Here is a 23,169-nt window from a genome sequence, read left to right on the forward strand (position 1 = left end):
TTCACCGTTTGGTCAGTTGTCATTTAGTTTTGCAGTATTTTTTTTTATTTTGCGGTTGTGATAGAAATTGATTCGTCGAAATTTACGAAATAATACGCAATAATAGTTCTGGAAACGGCAGCATCGAAATTAAGCGCGAATCTAAAATAGGAGCGCAAGGTCTTTGATTGTATTTTTAGACTAAATTACGCGCGTACAGTTTGGTTGAATTCGGGAAAGTTTTCGATTTAGTTACAACGAATATCGAGGAGCGGTATATTTTAAATGTAATGTTTAATTTGCTTTGCGTTTACCTCGCCACTTACATGCACGTTCTAGGAACGGAATAATGAAACAATCAATAACGACTAAAAACAAACAAATGCAATGAGGCAAACGTGATTTGCATGATTAGCCGATTGCGAAATATAACACCGGACAGCTCCTCGGTAATAAGGCCTACTAATTAATAATAACTGGGTCGGTCCGGACCTGAACTCTGGTCTTGGAACCTTTTCTGGATCTAGGCTATGACACGGCGTTAAGTATAGCCGAGGACATGACTATGTGTTAATGACCCAGTTCATTTAGAGTTTTAGTTTTTTAATATAACTTAGGTGAGTACTTTAGATAACGCAAGAAGAGTCACTGCTAAGGGTATAACGCGAAATACTGTCACAAATCGGCCGCAATCGCGTGAAATCATCGACAAAAACTCGAAGGATTAATCACCATGTTAAAAATTGTGACAGTATTTCATAAATCAGTAGTTTCACAGGATATCGCGTGAGTGTGCACGTGAGCAATTTTAATTAGCTATTATAATTTCACAGCTACTAAGATCCACAAATTAACGTGGCGGGAGTAGGAATGAGAAAGGAGGTATCACTATTATTACGACCCTATATATCCTATACCTAAATTTTATCGTTTCAGAGAAATTTTTATTTTTTTCTCGCACGGGTTTGCAGGTCTGAGTCTATCGATTTCCCTACTGAAAGCGTTTGTTTTATATTTCAGGTTGATTGTCTTATAGAATGGCTAACTTTAGCGATCTTTATTGATACACACGAAGTCAATAAATACCTAAAGAAATATAAAAAGTAAAATGGAAAAATCATCAAATAAAACGTTTTTCCATTTTAAAAATCCTATGCCATTATGTTTTGCTGACTTTCTGTAAATTTTTAAATTAAGTCCTAACAGGCATTATCTTCATCTTCTATCTATCTAGTGTGTATCTTGATAGTTATCGAGATACTTAAACAAGATAAAGAGAAAGAAAGAAGGGAGAATTACTGCTGCACGTCATGCCCAAAACTTCGGAAAAAAATTCATGGCACGAGGCAATAGAGATGTGTGATTGGACGATTTTTCAACACCATTTGTTTCACTTTTTAACGCTTTCGTCAGTGCTGGGTTGTCCAGAGCGAGGTTCGTCATCGGCGTCTTCTCGGCCATCTTGGTACAGCTGGTACCACTTACCATGGGCCGTTATCAATATTTCAAGTGGTTTGCAGCACCGTATTCCATTTTTTGCACAAAATTTTATGCAAATTCTTTGTTCCATTTTTTTTGACAGCAGAGAATCGTTGAGCACACCAAACATGTCTAACGCTTCTGTCTCACAAAAAAAAGTAAACTTGCAAACTGGGTCAAATTGCGAACATTTGTTAGGGATATGTGTACCAACATAACAAAAAAAAATATATTGAAGATCGAATGTACGTAACCGGCCCAATTACAGAAGTCACCTTTCTTTTTCAACACATATTTCAAGACTCTCTGTCTATTGCACATTTAAATACTATTAGCAAACTTAACATCATCGATAAACTATTCAAAACTACGAAACTTTTGCGGCTGCGCGCAATTGAATTATCACTACTCATTTTCATTGGTTAACACAATGAGAACGTCACCCGTCGCTCAATACCGTTTGAAATTTCGACGAATTCGGCAATGATTTCGCGTGATTTCGCAATGATTTCACATGATTGCAGCCGATTTGTGACAGTATTTCGCACAGTGGCTAACCTCTCGCAAAAACTCAAACGATATCATTGTGTTGTCCAATGAAAATGCGTTGTGATAACTGTCAATCGCGCGCAGACATAGAAGTTTCGTGTTTTAGTTTTGAATTCGTCGTTGATATTAGTTTTTTTATAATCGGTCCTCGACATATGCCCGATGCAATCTTCATGGAAAAAATATTGGACAATTAAGTCGCATCAATCTCGGAGGCCATAAAATAGACACAACGTATCAATTTTCGTTGGTACTGCCCATCCAAGAACTTCCTGACATCATGATGGAAATGTGAAAATTCATTAAAGTAACTGAGGTATTTTTTCATGCAGGAAATGTCGGTAGTTGCTAGCTGAAAAAGGTTCAGGGGTATGTTTTCACACATTTGATCACATCATTATTTTTGTCTTATTTTTTTATAGCTAACTAACGGCTACAGCGCAATAAAAACCTAAAACTATTAAACATATCTAGCGATTAAGATAAGTTTTTGAATCTTGGATGTGACTCAATAATATGGCCATTAAAAAACTATGATATTTTTTATTTCCAAAATCGGATAGTTTGGACTATCATTAGATAATCGTTAGATAATTTGAAAATTATGAAATTTTAGACCCTATAGCAATTTTCTATAATTTACTAGAATTTTATATTTATATAGTTAAGTTATAGCAGCTGATAGATAAAATTCAGCCTGCAGGAAAACTTTGTTGTGTAACTGCAATACCAATTAAATTTTTACGTCGTGAATTAATTAAAATGCGAGTATAAATATCTTCATTTCAAGTTCCAATTAGAACTAACAGGACAGCAAATATCAACGTGGATAACTGTGCTTTTGTAGCCTTACAAGGTGAGGTGAAATTATTAGGCGTGCCCTTGATATCTGTACCACAGAAAATTATTGGCAGAATTTTTATTTTATGCGCTGTAGACTCTAGTCTTCCGCAATTCTCCTGCATCGTACCGCCGAACGTTGTCTAAAACCGCTGAATTTATTAGTGCTTGAATTAATGAATAAATATATTACTTATAATATTTTCTCGTAATTATGCTTTTATTATATTAAGCTCTGAAAAATGGATGCACCGTAAGAGAAAACATGCTTTTTATAAAATTTCTGGATTCCTGCTGCGTCGGTTTTTGTTGACTCGAACTAGCTAACGTTTCGCCAATCATCCTGTTGGCTTCTTCAGAGCTTGACTGAAACTGGCTCGCATTTTACTGCTGCTTTTATATTGTTTGAAAGGGGCGGAGCTAAATGAGGGGCATAAACACCGTCTCGGATGACGGATTCCTATATTGGTGACAGCTGGAGACCTGAGTCCCGGTTAAGATTATTAGGTTGCTTATAGATTTCTATAGACTCTCGGATTTTCCGTTGGTAGAAGAATTGATTACATGCAAGAATTTTAGTTTTATCGAATAAAATTTTATGTCTGGTTTCGTGATTGTGTTCGTAAACTGCTGATGAGTTTATTTGTCTTAGTCTTAAGGCTCTTTCATCTTCTTTGAGCCTAGTTGATATTTTCCGTCCGGTCTCTCCAATGTATTCTTTGCCGCATGTGCTGTAAACTCCTGGCATCTCAAATTGAATTTTGTCGATCGAAGATGTTGAGAGATTTTGGGACAAGTGGTAAATCTGGTTTTGACCTTATATTTTTTTAGAAGTTTTGATATGTGGTCAGTTATGTTTTGAATATAAAGGACAACAGTCGCAAGTGTGGGATTGCGTTCGGTTTTATTGCTGTTGCAAGGTTGTGGTGAAGTGTATTTAAACCGACGCAGAAGGAATCCAGAAGTTTTACGAAAAGTATTACAGTAGCCTGTGGAACTTTCTTTGAAAAACGCAAGAGGAAAACCTTTTTTTTATGCACTGTTCATTCTGCAAGACAAAAACTCGAACTTATTTGACTTTCCTGTTACACCTATACTACCTATAAAATTTGTAAATTATACTGACAAAATCTTCAAACCACCATTAGATAAATAGTTTAGTACCTTTTATTTAAACTAGATTGACTATGAGGTAACTTATTCGGAATTTTCTGCGATTGCTAACTTCCCTACAAAATTCCATGTTTCTACAAATCGAAATATCGAGGTTATTAACATTCAATTGGGGCTAATAATTAAGTAATTCTGTGATTGATTTATTATATAAAAATATTAATAATTAATAATTATTTACAATATGGCTTCTTTTTTGAAGTATGCCTTATTATATTGCATTTTGTATTAATATACTACATTACTATAAGATTATTATTATTGTTGTTATTATTATTTTTATTTTTATTGTTATTATTATTTATGATTATTAGAAATATTTGTTACTATGTGCTTCAAACGTAAAGATCAGGAAATTGTTTTTATTGAAATATTAAGCGCTGCGCATATTAAAACATTTTGCTTTTGAATAAAAAAAATAATAATTACATAAACAAAATAAGGCTGAAGTAAATAATCAAAGGAAAATTTTCTTTTGCCTGCTTTGATCATAGATTTTAGCGTCTCTACAGTGGGTAGTTTGCGCTTACTTCACCACGTTGTACAGGCTTTCCCAAATTCGAGGGGGACTATTGAGATCTCGGGAACGTAAGGAATACGAAGTCGATTGTGTTTTGTGCTTAATTAATGCTTAATGCGTTTCTAAATCGAGAAAATTCGGAGATATCCGGAAAAAATGAAAATTTGCAATTTCATTCAACCGTCTTGTCCATGATCTCCTATCCACTTATATGGAAATAATGTGTTTGAGGTATTTATTATTTGCCATCTTGTTGCCACGATTGCACAATATTTAACGGTTTGTCATCGAACTTATCGAAAATATTATTTAATATCACTTGTTGGTTTAAGTTTTTAACTTAAGTAATTTTTGTAGGAATGATAGTGGTTTGAATGTAATGTCCTCCGTATTTGTATTCTCGGAAGTTGCAGTTCATTTTCAAAATGTCTGATTGATCCTCGAAGTGTATTAACAAGGTTATTAACAAAATAATGAAAACAATTATACTGTTTCACGTAAATGCTTTTATTTTATGGTCACCTTATTTTTGTTTATATAAATTTGGCTTTATTGTCAATTTTAGTGCTTTATTTTTTAATAAATCATTAAGTGTGATAGATGTATTTTTCAGAATGACGAGCTCTTTCACAATATTAAATAAAAAATGCAGGTCTGTATTTATAAAAAGAAAATTGATGATGGGCGCGCAAAACCGAAACGTCATACTTAAAACTTAATAATGCCAACTTGGAGGGGAGCAAAAGTTGCAATGAGAAAGTGCCATTTGTTTAAAAAAAAAATTAAGGTCAGGAATAATTTCTTGCTGATTTTCGGGTATCTCCTGAACGGAATTTTCCGAGATTCCAATAGTCTCCCTCGAATTTGGGACAGCCTATATAAACTGGAATGGCAAAGGTGTGATAAAAAATAAGGTAAATTTTATCTTAGAAAAAGGCAACTAGTAATTGGAATTCCTGCCCTCTTGCTCATTACATAAATAGGAAAATGGGGTGTTCTCGGCGAGTTTAATATTTCATTTACACTGCCATTCTGCCATATTTTCATCCTGAGTTATTAATTGTCGATGTTGTTACATGTAAATACTTCATCTTTATATCATTTTATGTTTTATTTATTATTTAACACGATAAGGTATTAATTATATTTAAAATAATAGCTGATCCTGCAACAGGCACAGAAGCCGATACTTTGTCGGGCCATTTAATTCATTTTAAGCTTTGGTAAAGATTGTCAGACTAGGAGTGGATGTTTGTATGTGTGTAGTTAAACAGAAAAAGTTTATAAAGTTTTTAGCAACATTTAAAGTAAAAATGTGTATTTTTTCTACTCTCTACTGCAAAGTATCCAATTTTGCACTCAATTAACATAAATGTATTACTCTGAAATCTTACATCTGTCATAATTTACCACAAAAGTTGTAATACGGCTCTGCTTTCTATCTGTATTTACAGGAATCGCGATGTGTGAAACTTCCACCAATTTTCTGAAGTCATTCTTCTGTTTGTGTATTCTATGCAATATGTGTACATGTTTTCTAGTCGGATATACAGGGATGAGTCAACGATAAAATAAAGTTCCACAATTGAAAAGTATTTTAAAGTATACAGGTTGGCCGAAAAAAGCGCGACGAATAAAACAACCATTTTTTTAAATGGAACACCCCATTTTTTAATTTTGTTGTGAAATCGTTTTGAAATTCTTCAATTTTTTGTTAATAACATAACCTAGTAGTTTTCCCAATATTTTAATTTTTCTAAAAAAATACTAGTTTTCACAGTTTCAAAAAAATTACAATGGAGACATTATTTTTGAATTTTAATTAGATGGCACAGTGTGTTCAAAATAAACGAAAACATTTATTATTTGTTTTAGATATTAATATTGCGTTTTTAATGTTAACCCTAGCGTAAAATATTGTTTAAATTGTTTTTCCAAAGCAGCACAGCATTTTGTATTAACATGTAACGAATGTTATTATCTTAACGCAGTATACTTAATTCGTCTCTGACAACTTTTGACTTTCAATTAATATTTATTTTGTTCTCAATCTTTTGAGATATTTTCGCACGGTTTAAAAATTTTCAGTATTTTGTTCGTAAAAATGCGTATAACTTAAAAAATGTTAATTTTAATTATACGAAATACTTAATAACATTGAAAGCACATTAATAGGAGTAATTAATGGAAGTATAATAGTGTTCTATTTGATTTTTTCACGGAAATTAATATTTCCCATTTCGAGTCACCCTGTATAAACGATTCGAACTAACTTCAATACAAGTATATGATAAACGGCCGTTTCATAAAATTATCGGAATACTAAAACTACAGCTGTCGGAAACGGCTTCAAAAATATAGGGTATTAAACACAGGGCATTTTTGATGAAAAAATGGCCATTAATCCTAAAACACTCAGTATAGACCATAACAAGCCTACTTGTATTAAGTATAAAAGGAGGTATCTATTAATGCTATAATATACATGGTGGTTCATTTAAAAATATATGTTTGTTTCCCATATATTTATTAATCACTTAATTATTTGAAAATAATTTTAGTCTCATCTATAATTTTGGTATTTAACATTTTGCTCTAAAACAAATAATAAAAATAAATAAAAAAGTTATAACTTTGACACACTATTTGGACGTATACAAATTTTTTTTAAGCATTGTTTTATTCCACACCACACATGAAGTCACCAATTACTGCGAAAAGTAACTTCATCGGCTACTTTTTGTTAAAAATCAGGGTTTAGACGTTCTTGGTGTAGTTCCATATGGAATGGATGATATTTGTGTTTGTGCTGCGGTTAACAGTAGATTGGAGTGTATCACATAAGCTAGACGACATGACGACTACTGATCTTGAACTTGAAGTAAAATTTCCAATCCTTTGCATTTTTCATATTCGATCCTACCACTAGCATCAAACCGTTCGATTAAACACTCAAGACATTGTCTAGTTGGTATATATCTATTAGGGTACTTCGCATTGTAAAGTCTTTCTGCCAATAAAGTATTTTTTTCCGCCTCACACAATATATAAATCATATCATTCATTCGGCTTTAGGAAAATGAATAATTAGTTTTTTTTTAATTGACATTTTTAAATTGTTACTCAGTTGTCAGGTAAAAATTTGACACTGTAAGTAAATACTGGAAAAGTTGAAATAAATCGCAAAGTAATAACTTCAAAAATTCCAACCGGGTAGAATAATAAAGGAATAATATAAAACAATCTCTTATTACCCTTATTTGCCATTAGGGCTAGCGTGTAAGACAAAGAAAGGAATCCCCATTACTACCCGTCTTCTTCCAAATAAGGTTTGCCTCACAAAATCAATATTGGCTGCCTTGCGAGTACCATTTCAGCTTAGATTGAGTCAATGTCAATCAGTTTTCAGAAGTCGACTTTGAGAAGGACCTTGGATACGTTTGGCTATCACACGTCGTGTAATTTACATTGTCCGCGGTTAAACACGCGCTAATGTAACCACAAAACAAACATCGCTTTAGTTAATCGTAAGCGTTTTAACCGGGACATAATTATCAATACCCAGATGGAAAGTGGATGTCTTGGACTTTCTTCAACTGTCACCGTACAAGCCACGCGTGCGCCTCATTGTTTCCTCCGCTGCAATTAATTCTTAGGTGGACAATTTTCACTTTCCAGCGTACGAAAGTAAAAATTTTACGGACCCCATTAAAAAAAAAACGATAAACAAATCAAATTTCGCGAACGTCGCTTCTTGGCTCAGTCCAGCTTTCTATTTGTCGTTTTGATGTAGTGGAATTCTTTCGTCGCGATTGACGGTCTATCGTTTTTCTGAGGTGCGAATTTCTGTTGAACTGTGTAGAGGCACAAAATTGGCAATAGCTATGTGGAACTGTTTAATTGCCTTTAGCCAATCGTACACTTTGGAGACCAAAACCCAGGCTCAGGTAATATTGAACAGTTGAACGTTGTTGAAACGAGAAAAATAAAGATAATTTCAAATACCTCCCTTTTGAACACAAATTTATCATTTAGGGTTAAGATCTCGAACGAAAGTTGAATAAAAATAGTTCCAATTCTTCAGTCACTAAATTAAATTTCAAAACGTTATTCAATAAGTAGTTATGTATATTGAGACTAAATTTTTATTTAACATTTAGAACTTTTACATTTTTTGAATATTATGTATGTAATATTAATTGCAACATTTATTATACAACTTATATAGGCATACGTGCAACAAATTTTGGGAATCGATAATACTCTTCAAACCAGAAAAAATATCTTTGGACCTATTAGTATTCATCTTTGAAGTTTTACCGAATAAGATTTCATGTCCGGTTTTATCATTGTGGCCGTCAACTCTGTGTGCATTTTCTTTGAGCCTAGTTTATATTTTTTGCCCTCTCTTTCCATAATCTTTGCGGCATATGCTGTAAACTCCTGATACCGTAAACGGAATATTGTTGGACAATTTTTTCCAAAGAACTTTTGATGTATCATCAATGATGTTTTGAATGAAAGAAAGGACAACAGTGGCAAGTTTTCTTTCTAACTCATTGTCTTTAGAAGGTTGTGATGAATTGTATTTTGTAATGGAAAGCTTAATATCTCTATTGTATAAATTATTAGAGAGAAAAACAGATATAATCTGTTTCAATTCTAGGTTTCTTTCTCAAAGACTTTCATAAATATAATCGGGATAACTGGTGATAATGAGGAACCCACAGCTGTTCCCGACATTTGTTCATAAATTTGACCGTTACAAGAAAAATTTTAATATCTGAAATAATTTTGAACTAACCAGAATATCGTTTGGATCTAATGTATTTTTAATTGTTCAATGAAATAGCAGCAAATGAATTTTTGATTTTTTTTCACCATAATTCAATTAAATTAATTTAAAACTGTTCAGAGGATAGAGTTAAGTAAACAAATTTATTAAGTACCACAGGTGTCTTTTGTTTCCGTTATTATTTTCAATTTACATTTAATTTTTTCGTACGAAATTTTTTTGTAGGAATGACAAAATCAGACAGACAGATTCACTTGTTCTTGTTCATTTTATTTTTGCCGATGTTGTATATGGCCCCTGTCTCCTTAGTATAGACAACAGCAGAATTCACCGCGTCCAGAAAGCATGCCTTCTATTCATTTATGCCACCTGTCTCGTATCAATTAAAGGAAACGAAAGGGCTGTCTATGGAGAAGCGCAAAATCTTACACTCAGCTGTGTTGTTTCATAAAATTATTATTACGCATCGGCCATAGTGTCTAACAAATAAAATTCGCTGCTTCATATCTCCTTCACCCCATAGGACAGTCTACTATGATATTTATTTTATTTATTTTTTGTTTAACAATATTCCGCACAATATAAAAACATTATCAGTTGGCGCGTTTAAATATCAATGTAAACCGTTTCCTTTAATGTAATATTATGTGAATGACTTTTATATATATATATATATATATATATATATATATATATATATATATATATATATATATATATATATATATATATATATATATATATATATATATATATATATATATATATATATATATATGACGTTAATAGACATTATATATAGCTTACCTTGGGGACTGAACTAGAATCTTTTTTCAATTGTATTTCGACATCCTTTTTGCTTGCAAGAACTGGTTATTGGATAGATATAGATGCTGATTATGATAATCAGTTTTTCCAGAAATAGGTTTTAATGTAAAAGCTAGATATTTTGCTAGAGAATATGTTGGAGAACCCAACGGTGCTAACAGTTAGTCGAAGGTATAGCTCTGGTTTGTGAATCTTAGGGAGTCCGTAGAGACGAAGTCATGACTTTCTCACGAATTCTGATAAAGAAGAAACCTTAATAACAGATTTAAGGTTACGTTCCATAGATGACGTAGGATGTTTTTTAAGTTGCCGATGCGATCCGACTGTATCTTGAATTTTTTGTTGCGTTTAATGACCACCGTAGCATTGACTTTTATTGATATTTCACACGTAATTTTCTCTTTGACGGATCAAAGATGTTGAGATATTTTTTTTCAAGTGGGAAATGTGATTTTACGCCCCCCTCAAACAATATTAAGCACGAACAGAGTAGATTGCGGCCAGTTTTAGTAAAGCTCTGATGATTGGCGAAGTGTCAGCAAGTTTGATTTATAAAGAACCGACGCAAGAGGAATCCAGAAGATTTGTAAATAGTATTACAGTAGCCTGTGCAATTTTCTTTTAAAAAATAGACCTTTAAGGACGTGAAGAAGACAATTGAATGAATTGAAATTTGGGACACCCACTATTCTTTAAACACTCATAAGTTGATCCGTCCGGACGGCACTAATACTTTTAATATATATTATTATGTATTTTCAGAAGTTTATTAATATGACTGTATGATTCGTGATCAATATGAACAACAGAAATCTAAAAATTCTGTGGTATGGTAATTTATTACGTGTTGTAAATTTTAACTTTTGACGTAGAAACCTAAAACATGATGTTTCTGATTCTGTTTAGCAAAACGATTGGCAAGGAAACGATGTTATTCCTCGCACCGAGGTTTATAAGGGAATTTACCTAAGTCAAGTAAGTAAAGTAAGTAAAACAGTTTGGATACTCTGTATAGAGTTTTGAAGGCGGTAGCTGTTCTAGGAATCGTTATTTAATTGAAATTCAGAGTGGCAATCGAAATCCAACTACAATCTTCTGGCGTGTAATTATTTAATTTTTTGCTCATAGCCAAATCAGATCGCATCGGCAATCTCATTTTAATAGGTACAAGTGGGTCAACGAACCGCGATTTCCATTCCAAAAAGGCGACCCGCCTCGTACATATTTATATGTTTCTTCCTAGAACTGTAATTATTTCGGAAGCGTCAATACGTTGTACCGTTCGCCCACAATTGACCGTGAAGGGTTGGCTGACCCGTTAGCTTTAGTTAATTGGTTTTTTCGCAGCATCATCGCAAGGTTGAGACAGCGGCGTATCAATATTCGATTGTTTCAGACATGTCCGCAACAATTTGTGAAACTGTCGGACTTGGAATGCCAAAAACCGAAAGTCGAGATCGATTTCACTCCCCGAATGAGCAGGTCGATCCCGGAGAGCCACTGGGTAGAAAGTCCGTTCCTCATGTCAAGGTCCGCGTGCTATAGGAGCGCGCCGCATCCCATAGAACCCGAACCAAGCGAAACCACTTCGGATTCGGACAGTGCCATAACAAATTCCAGGTGCGTTTATATCCAGTGAGAGATCTCTATGATCTAGACCAGGTTCCCAGACTTGTTTTCTCGTAGACCACTTTCAGGATTTGTCTGGTTCTGGTGGTTCCCTTGCCGCTACCCCATTTCTACCATATTCCCTAAGCTCGACAAAGATTAGATTTATGTAGACTCCCGCTAGAGAATATACAGGATGTCCAAATAGTGTGTCAAAGTCTAAAAGAAACAATTTAAAATTATTTTCATACATGTGATTTATAAATATGTGGGAAATCATTTTTTCAAAAGGAATATTATGACAACTATTTGACCCAGAAAATTGATTCTACGTTGATATCTAATGGTTGATTAACCTTTTGACTTTTGACCAGTATTTGAACGATATCGAAATGAAAATGTAACTATTTGGAACAAAAAATGATAGTTTAAGCTGATATCTGCAGTTTTAATGCGGTTTTAGACACGATATTTTATACTCAATTACACAATGTACGGTTGTTATGGTCTGAGTGTTTTAAGATTTATGGCCCTTTTTCCCCAAAAATGCCCTGTGTTTAATAACTTATATTTTTGCCGCCCTTTCCGACAGCTGTAATTTTATTGTGCCAACAATTTTATAAAGTGGTACAGTCATTATCTATCCTATACTTGTCTTAAAATTAGTTCAAATCGTTTATACAGAGTGAGTCAGAGTCAAAAATATTAATTTTCGTGAATAAATATTTCCATTAATTACTCCAATTTCTCTTTCAATTTTATTATGCATTCCCTGTACCTACACTTTTTTAGGAACAAAATATTGTAAACTTTCAAACCGTGCGAAGATATCACAAAAGATTGAGAACAAAATAAAAAAAAACTGAGACGAATTAAGTATAATTCTTTCAGATAATACCATGCGTTACATGTTAATACAAAATATAATGCGGTAATAATTTATTAAATCCGAGATTTAAACAAAAATATAATTATGAACTCTGCAACTTTGGAAGAACAATTTAAGCAGTATTTTACGTTAAGGATAATATTAAAGATGCAATATTCATATTGCTAATAGTTCCATAAAAATCACCTAAAAACTAAGAACAAAACTGCAAAAAAAGAACTGTTTAATTAAGTTTCACTCTAATACGGTCTTTAATCGATTGAGCAGCATTCGCTAGCATTTCATGACTAACCCTTTGAACGGCTTATCCTCCCAGTTTTATACACCTGGGGTACATCTTTGCTAGCTCATAAGTTTTTCCTATCCACCGTTGAGGAAATAAATTATTTAAATAGTTCGTAACTTCGAACCACATTCTCCGCCTCACATTATAAAAATTCTGAGTAAATTTGCCCATTAACTGTATTTTCAAAATAATGAGGCCCTCCAACGTTATTTCCTATAATACCACTCCAAACATTTAAAGATCATTTTTCCTCTCTATCCTAAAATGAGGTTTATTGTTAGCATGATATTCAAAAATTGTGCCTATTAACACAACCGTTTTTATTGAATGTCTATTCATCCCTGAATAACACATATTCGAAAAAATCATCTTGCTCAAAAATGCTTTCTCATGTCCATTCTCAAAATGTTAATCTAATTTGATAATCATTTTTATTAAGTCCTTGATGAAGTTGTACATGATAAGAATGTATCTTATTTTTTCGCAAAATATTATTCACACATCTCTTGGAAATTATTAAGTCTTGGGACATTTGTGGTACATGTGGATTTTTTGTGACACTAAGTAATACTTGAAATTCATTTTCCTCGTTCGTTCTTTCCATATGCAACACTTCCAGTTCGAGTAAAATGATTCATAAAATTCTCAAGAATTCTTTTAGAGGACTGCGTTCTATCGGGATAATGTTGCTTATAAATTCTCATAGCTAATAATAAATTCTTCTCGCTAGATCACAGTACGAAAATTATGTCGACCATTTTTTCTAGTGAAAAATTCATGTTTGAGTTGCAAGTTGCAAGCAACTAACAACAAATTAATTGAGAAAATTAATACAAAATTGATGATGTTTTTTAAGAAAGGCAGAATTTCTCAATTAATGGAAAGAAAGGAAGGTTTTTTTTTTACATAATTAAAAATTTACCTATTCATTTTTATTTTCCTTGGCTTGTTGCGATATTTTCTCATAATTTGACAAATTTTCGGAGTTTTGTTCTTAAAATTGTATATACCTCAGAAAATACTTTGTTAATAAAATTGAAAGAAGATATTTTTCATTTTGACTCACCCTGTATAACCGATTAAATCTAACTTCAACACAAGTATAGGATAAATGACCACTTTATAAAAGTGTTGGCATAATAAAACAACAGCTGTCAGATATGGCGTCAAAAATATAGTGACGAAAAGCTATTTGATTATATTTAAAAGCGACTCAAATAGTCCTTATCCAGGGTGTTTCAAAATATATGCGCCAAAAAAAAAAAGAAAAAAGTCGATATAGATTTATACAAATCTACATTAAAATTGCAGATAACTACTTAAAACCCCACTTTCTTGGATTAATAGTAGGTTTTTCTTCCATTTTTCAAGCAGATTCCAGTCAAAATCGGCTCCTCCGACACATATCGTACCTAAAACCGCATCAAAACTGCAAATATCAGCTTAAACTATCATTTTTTGATACAAACAGTTTCATATTCATGTCAATATCTTTGAAATGCTAGTCAGAAATTGGCGTCTTTAAGCGTTATAGTAGAAAAAACCTTTATAAACCATTAGATTTCGACGTAAAACCCCCTTTCTGAGTCAAATAGTTGCCGATTTCGATAAGATCGATCAGAATCTGCTTTTTCGCCTCTTATTGCACGGAAACCTAACTTAGAAATGCAGATATGTACTGAAAACCCCTCCTTTTGGAACAAATAATTGGTTTTCGCGCTTGATTTATAGCAGATTGTAGCCAAAACAGGCATTTTCATAACTTACCAGGAAGAAATCGAAAACTGAAGATGACGACTTAAAAGCCCATTTTCTTGGATTGATGGTGGGTTTTTCTTCCTCATTTCAAACACATCCTGTTCAAAATCGGCTTTTTCGAGTCTTATGGTAACGAAATCTACCTTAGAAAAGTAATTATTTACATAAACCTTTTTTTATGGAACAAATAATTGGTTTTCGCTGTTGACGTCGAGCCGATTATAGTCAAAACCTGCATTTTCATAACTTATCGGACCGAAATCCAGTTTAAAACTGCAGATAATTACTTAAAACCCACTTTCTTGGATTAATAGTAGGTTTTTCCTCCACTTTTTAAACAGATTCCAGTCAAAATCGGCTCCTCCGACACATATCGAAACTAAAACCGCATCAAAACTGCAGATATCAGCTCAAACTATCATTTTTTATCCAAACAGATAATTTTTGTTGTCCATATGTTTCAAATACTAGTCAAAATTGGCGTCTTATAGTAACGAAAAACCTTTATAAACCATTAGATATCGGTGTAAAATCCCCTTTCTGAGTCAAATAGTTGCCAATTTCGAAAAGATCCCTGTCAGAATCTGCTTTTTCGTTCCTTAGTGCACCCAAATCTACCTTAAAAAAGCAGATATCTACTTAAAAGCCCTTTTTTGGGACAAATAAATGGTTTTCGCTCTTGATTTCGAGTAGGTCATAATCAAAACCTGCATTTTCATAACTTACCCGACTGAAATCTACATTAAAACTGCAGATAACTACGTAAAAACCCACTTTCTTCGATTAATAGTATTCAAAAAACAATTTTGTTTTCACCATGTTATTTTTCAACGAAAAAATTTTGCTTAAAACAGATTAAAATTGTGAGCCCCAATGGCTTGCAATTTTTCTTATTTTATATATTTTTATAATCATTTGTAATTTGGTTTTTTAGAAATTTTGCATTTAAGGGTAGCTCGTATATGGTTTCTTTTCGATAACGTATCGAGAAGCTAACAACTGTTCCTTATATAACTTTAATGAAAAATTTTCTATTAAAAAAATTATGTAAATGAAATAAGTAATCATTATAAGTTAGTCAATATTCAGTTAAGCCAAAAAGTTTTAAGCAAACTTCATTGTTATAGATTGTTTTATTTAAATTATCTTCATCGTATAAAATGAAAACATAAAACGAACGAAGAATTTTTGGATGTTATTAGATGTTCGGAAGATTACATTGTTTTATGAAGTTCAGCTGCAGATCGTCTTTTGCACATCTAATTTTACGCAAAATAAGAACCTCCATTAAAATTCAAAATAGAAAGATTAGGAGAACGTAGTGGTCACAAAAATGTTGCAACTTACGAAAAACTTTTGAGTACCTTTATTTAACTTTTGCCTTACTGGTTTAATGGTTTAACATCTCTTATTGGAAAGATTTGAGGTTGTTTTTTAAAATAACGGAACAGTCCTAGAAACTTGAGAAAAAAATAGTAAATCGAGAGAAAATGCTGGAAATTATATTCGAGTTTATAAAACGTCCACCAGGGAGCGTAATTGTTATGTTTCTTTGTAAAAACCCGGTTTCTTTAAAATTTTCTATTCCTAACTATAACTATGTTTTAAAGGTAAGACAAATTTTAATCTCTTTTTCGTTAATGGCCTTTGCTGTTTTTCTGTAAGGAAAGAATAGCAGCAAATGATTTCTGTTCTGTTTGTATTACTACTGAAATTCGTCAATAGTTAATAAAATTAATTAGTCTTCCAGAATTGATTAGTGATTTTAATTTTAATTTTTAATGGAAAAATAAAGGATAAAAAATTTGAAAACGTCGGCTGCTGGCTAATTTTATCCTCTTCGAAGTAATGTAAAAAAAGTAATAATGATTAATAACAAGCCGAAAATGGAAATGCTTCACAATATTCACCTTTTTTTCTAGTTTTAGGTTCCTATTTTAGATTAGGATAAAAATGTTTTGATGCAGTTATCACTGGGTTGTTGGACTATTTAGTGACGTATAAAAGGCAAATCTTTGCATTTTCTTTTTTGAAAAAATTTGGTAGTAGGGTAAACAATCGCAATCATCCTCCTCCCCTTCACCCTTTCATTTTAGATATAGAGCAAAAAGCGTTAAAAGTTTTGAATTTGTCTCTGCTTCAAAAATGATGCTTACTCAAACTATGTTTAATGTAATCAAATGTCTCGGGGCCGTATTTTAAAAATTATGAATGGCCTATTTACCTAATAATTCTTTTGCCAATTTCTGGGACCCTTTACTGGGATACCCGGTATATTTGTGAATTTCGTTAAATAGGGTCCGAAAATTTAGCTTATTTATAAAATGTTAGATCGAAAAGAGCATATAAGTAATATACTATTCCGAACACTGCATCATTCTATCTTCAAAGATAATTTGGTTATATACATACATTGTTTGCAAAGCTAAAGTGCTATTTAGCTCGTTGATTTATGTTTGCTGCTTGTGAACTATCGCATATCAGAAGACAATACACAAACTTAACGATGATAATTTAAAATTTAAATGTACCGCACACAAAAAAATTGCGCCAAGGACTTTAATTATTTCGTATTTTACTACTGGAAAGGTGTTCTAACCATAATAAGAATGTTTTCGATGAATAGTTCGTCGATTGATTGCCTCGTTAATTTTTCGTGCGTCATGCCAATCTAAAGTTTATTATTGTCTTCATGATATTAACGTTAATATTACCCATTTTTAATGCAAGCCATAAGTGAAGAATGTTCGAAATCTCGGCGGTTATGTAACTCGCTACATGAGTCATCACTTAATAAGACCACAACAATAAATAACGCCAAAAATGGGCTGTTGATGGTTTGTTATGTCTGCATAACATTTATTTTCGAGCTTTAAGTTTATAAATTATTTTCATCAGATTTAAGATTTACTGTGTTCTTGCATTGCAACTTTAAATCCGAAATAAGACTATGTTTCGGAGAAACTGAACCTCGTCACGTTGTAATAATCTAGAATTCTAAAATAACACGTCTTCGTTGACAAACCGACTACAAACTTATTAGTTAACTGTTTGTAAACTTAACTGTTTGTAAGGTCTGCTTCAGAGATATTCGTTGCTTTCTTAATTATTGCATCAACATTTTATATGTTAGCATTATCATACATAAACCAAAAAAATGGCAAACTTTTTTTTCGAATTCTTCGTTAATATCTTCGAAGCTTTAACTGTGGTGATCGCGCAGCCGCCAATTTGTACTATTTAATCTATAAGATTTAACCAAAGTTTACAGATTACTGTATAAGCGTAGTTTACAGAATCTGTTTCAGATGTTCTTCACGGTATAGTGCTTTCACAGATAAACTGATTTTGGCGTATTCAATGCAATAAAACTACCTGTGCCGGTCCTATTGTGTAGAGAAGGGCGTGGCAATAAACATGCTGTAAATGAGAAATGTAAAACGATGAAACGAAATAATAATAATAATAATAATAATAATAATAATAATAATAATAGTCTTTATTGAGAATTGAGATACATAATAAAGTAAGTAATCATGGTTTATCTAATAACACGACTTTAATGTTGTTTTCCAATAGTTTTAAGGATGATAAGGCAAAGAAATATCTATGCTGTTTAAAAGTTTTTGTGGCATTATAGTTAAACCCCGCTCGTAAAGAGCAGTTCTGTGTTGAGGCACAGAAAAACTAGCTTATATTTTGTATATATTATATTTATATAAGATTTTAAGATCTTGTTCTCACTAAATCTTAATAATACGTCCACCGTTACTCCTAAGTTTTTGGCCTTGGTAGCAAACGACAAGGGTTCCCCATTTATCTCAAGATGCAAGTATCTTTTCAGGAAATGCATTGCAGAGTCGCGAGCAAAAAGTAGCACTATAAGTAACAACAGATTGAAATTAATATCTGCTTCGACCTCATTATAATCTTTTTTTTTCATTTTTATTTATTTAAACATTAGACTACAACAATATATTATCACAGTCAAAAAATTCATTTAAGCTATAAAAGACATGACGAAGTACATTGGTTTTTACTCTGTATTTAAACTCAGCTGCGCTATGTGTCTGTTTCAACGAATTAGGCAAATGATTAACAAGCTTAATCGACAAAATGATCGGACTATGTCTGGAATTTTTTTTGTCAAAATTGTTTCTTAACCGTTGATGCAGATCAGGATTTTAAAGTGGGTCATAACTGATAAGAAAAAAACAGAAAGAGTCCATATTCCCATATCACGATATCGATATCTACTTTTGACCCACCCTGTATATTTCATGTTTACTGCATACTGTTTTTCTTGAAATCCAATACTTGATTTTCAAATAAATTTGGTCCATATTTTAAACGTTCAGTGTATTGATTTATATCATTCTGTATGCAGTTCTGGTATCGGATATCGTTATCTCCACCTAAATTAAATGTAATGGTTTAACAATATAATTTTAAGCAATATAAGAACTTTTTACATTAAGAACATGGTTGACTAAATTTTTTCAATTATATCCTTATTATATTTTTTAATTTACTCTACAATACTAGACTTAATGCTTAATTTTAGTTGGTGCTTCATGCACTCTATAGGATTGAAGACATCATAATAGTATGGCGGGAAATATGCTCGCTTTTAAAACTTCACTTTTTTTATAACTTTCTTAAAAATATATATAATTTGCTGCAATGTAGTTTTGAATCTCCAACTTTTTATTAAATAATAATAACACTGCGGTAAAACAATGTATACAAAAGGAAACATTCTTGATCATGGTTTATCTGAGAGGCACAGTAAACACGATGCATGAAAATATTGCAATCTCTACTACCGAATTGCAAGAAATTTGACAGATAAAATTGCCAGTGATTTTTTTGAGCAAAATAGAATTTGAGCGTATAAATCTCCGCAAAGTAGAAATATGTATTTAGTATCAATACAATGCTACTCAAGAAAACCTAAAACAAAAAGAATAAAAATTCTACATATGGGAGAGGAAAATTTCCAGTAAAAAATGTTTTAGTTTTTAACAAAGGTAAGTAAGTTAATTAATCAAATTCCAATTACTTCGGACAAATGAAATGGTTTATTAGGGAATTAAAATATTATCACACCACAACACTTACGCTTTAGTAGGCCCATCATGCCTCTTAGACAGAACTCTTAGTTGTGTACATTTTAAACAAAAAAATCTAGATTTTACTTTATAGTATATATATATATATATATATATATATATATATATATATATATATATATATATATATATATATATATATATATATATATATATATATATATATATATATATATATATATATATATATATATATATATATATATATATATATATATATATATATATATATATATATATATATATATATATATATATATATATATATATATATATATATATATATATATATATATATTTGGACAACAATATTTGGGAGTCCGAGATTTATTTTTACTCAATACTGCTTTTTCGAACTTTCATTGTCTATAAACGCTTTTTTTAACACGACGCGACGTTTCGGCTAACCGTTATCAAGTGAGAACTGAGCTCTACGATCTAGCCAACGTCATCGGTTGGGCAACGTTGAGGGGTGGGACAGCTCAAGGTTCCTGATGCGGGACAGTAGACACTTTTTGTTGTGTGTAATGTTTTCTGGTTTTGTTTTCGTTATTAAACCACGGAAGGCGGCTTTGACGTTGTTTTGTTCCAGTTCTCCTGATCTTTCCGGAAACTTTTCTCTGGACACTGATTTATGTGTTGCTTTTTTATTGAGACTTAGTATTCACGTCTTCAATCAGTCTCTTTGACTAACCGTTCTGCATTAGACCTTTAATTCTTTCAACTTTGTCGTTAAGTAGAGTTCGGTTGCTGAAGATAGTCTTTACTCTTTTGGATCATTCCTCGTTTAGTTGTTGCTAATTGGTGGGATGACTCGTTTAGTTATTGGCCTGTATGTATGGGGTTTCTGACCATGCAGGTACTAATCTGAATTCGATATGGTGACCAAGACATCAAGGAATGCTCCGTTTTTCTCCTTCTCCATTATGAATTTTATAGACCGAGTGATGCCATTAATGTGATCCAGGGCATGTTCTAGCTGTTCCCAGTCTTTGTCCCATATTATAAAGGTGTCGTCGACATATTTCAAGTAACATTTAGGTTTGTTAGATGATGATTTGACAGTTTCTTCCTTGAACCATTTCATGTAAATATTTGCTACTACCAGCGCATGTGGTGATCTCATTGGCAAGTCATCGTCTTCAATTTTCAATTGAAAATACGAATTACGTAGGCAGCAATCCAGTAGGTCCATGATGACTTCCAATGGTAGTGCGGGTCTTTCCCACAATGTTGAATCTTCTTGAAGCTTGGTCCTAATATTCGCTAGGGATGCGTCCAAAGGTATGGTCGTGACATTCTACTTCGAAACTGTCATAATAATCTCCCTGATTTAAGGGTGTTGTCTTCATTATGTCAACAAAGTGGGCAGAGTTCTTTTAGGCAATGGAAGCTTGAAACACGAGTATTGACCAGAATCAATCGTTATCTACCGTTAGAGAAATAATGTTTTTTAGTGAATTTAAATGTTGCTTCTCCGTTCGCGTATAGTTATAATCGATTAATTTTTCTTTTTGTTCTTTAGCAGTACGCTGCAACCAAAGAAAGCCGTGCGTCGCTTAGGTACGGACCTGCTACGTATGTTCCTGGAGGAAATCGGACCAGACGTAGTCGTGGACGTAGACGGGCGCAAAATTAAGGCCCACAAATGTATTTTGTCTTCGAGGTGTCAATATTTCGCTGCGTTATTGAGCGGCAATTGGCTAGAAAAGTCTGGGAACGTGATATCCCTACAGGTAAGAACAACGACCCCATAAGTTCACAACCGTAGCGCTGTCTGTTAAGTCGCCAACTGAATTTTTGAGATGTTATAATGACTGAATTCATGTGCCTAATAAGAGATAAGAGGTAGATACTTGTTAAGAGGTAAATGAAGGTATTGTTTAGTAACCCTACCGGCTTGATGTTGGTTCTAGTTTTTTTGTCGAGGCTTATCGTAAACACTAACTGCTTGATGTTGGTTCTAGTTTTTTTGTCGAGGCTTATCGTAAACACTAACTGATTTTTTATTTTAAATATTTATAAAATAAACTTAAACTTGGTTTTTTCAAGTCCAATATTTTAAAAAATTTAAATGAATTAGCTTGTGCTCGACTTTTAGACGATTTTATTTATGCCGATTCGATGTTGGATTTGTCAAGCCGCCATATTAGAAGTCTTAAACTTAAACTTAAACTATATACATACACTTCGCATCAAAATTTGGGCCAATTTCGAATTTTCAATTTTTTTTCGCAAACTGCTGACTCAATTTGGATATGTATTTTTTTAATTGTAACCAAAAACATTTTTATTTTAATTTAAGTTATTTTCATGTACAGAGTGTTTAAAAAAAACAGCAACCGTCAACACTATTGTGTCTGCCTAAGTCTTTTTTATTCACGTCTTTATCTCACTTGATAAACGAAATACGGAACTTAATGTCAGACGTAATAATTACAGTTTATTACAGAAAAAATTGACCCAAAATCATAAACATAAATACAATAAAGCGTCAATATCGGTTGTTTCCTCCACTACTCCTGATAACAGCTTGAGAGCGACGACTCTTACTTTGAAGCAGTTGCTTAATTTGTGCTTGATTGATTTTAGTCCATATTTGCTTGATAACTTTTTCTGCATCATCGAAAGAGAGGGATGATGAGCTTAAACTACCTATGCATTTGAACTAATAAATATTCTATTGGGTTACGGTCTGGACTGCGTAGATGCCAGTCCAAGGTCTTGATATTCACCTCGTTTACTATTCTTGCAGTACGTATTCTGGCATTATAAAACTCTTCTTGTAATATGTCAAACTTATTCGTTTTAAATTAACTTTCATATTTTATTTAGCGACTCATTGACACCTAATAGTGCTGAAGGAAATTCCTACAGAATGTGACAAATGTTGAGTATAAAACTGATAATATCATGTGTTCTTCGACATTCTCGCAAATTTGCTCCTCTTTAAAACCCGCTAGAGCCCTGTGAGATTGATATAAGAGTGTTTTGTTTAATGGCAGAATCGGATCTAGTCTAATTAGACACAAAAGCTAGATTACACCCTGTGTCTGAGTATCTCAAAATTTGACAAAATAGCTTCAATACCGGAATATCTAGTTAATAACAATATCGGAAACATAAATAAACTGGAACCAAAGCAACTACAAAAAGTTTATAGTAACCCCTCAATAATGATCACGTACGTTATAATATAACCTTCCGGAGTCCTCATTTCTTTAAAGATGTAATATGGGCTGACCAAGTGTTTATCATCTAGAAAGGAATTTTTAATCGATACAACAATCGATATCCATCACACATGAATCCTCATTTTATTCATTGGCATTA

General features: G+C 32.4%; 1 protein-coding gene across 2 annotated transcripts in view; it reads left to right on the top strand.

Annotated features, from left to right (window-relative positions):
- Nucleotides 1–23,169, top strand: part of LOC132698263 (BTB/POZ domain-containing protein 8) — a 57,825-nt gene that overhangs the window by 8,212 nt on the left and 26,444 nt on the right. Inside the window, exons 2-3 of one of the 2 annotated variants that reach the window (XM_060664233.1) lie at nucleotides 11,560–11,783; nucleotides 21,362–21,572. In XM_060664233.1, coding sequence (XP_060520216.1) covers nucleotides 11,560–11,783; nucleotides 21,362–21,572 — 435 coding nt within the window. The remainder of the gene's footprint in view (nucleotides 1–11,559; nucleotides 11,784–21,361; nucleotides 21,573–23,169) is intronic. The other variant, XM_060664234.1, reaches the window with a different exon arrangement.

Source organism: Cylas formicarius, unplaced genomic scaffold, assembly GCF_029955315.1.
Source record: "Cylas formicarius isolate icCylForm1 unplaced genomic scaffold, icCylForm1.1 PGA_scaffold_2__14_contigs__length_35257938, whole genome shotgun sequence".
NCBI lineage: Eukaryota > Metazoa > Arthropoda > Insecta > Coleoptera > Brentidae > Cylas > Cylas formicarius.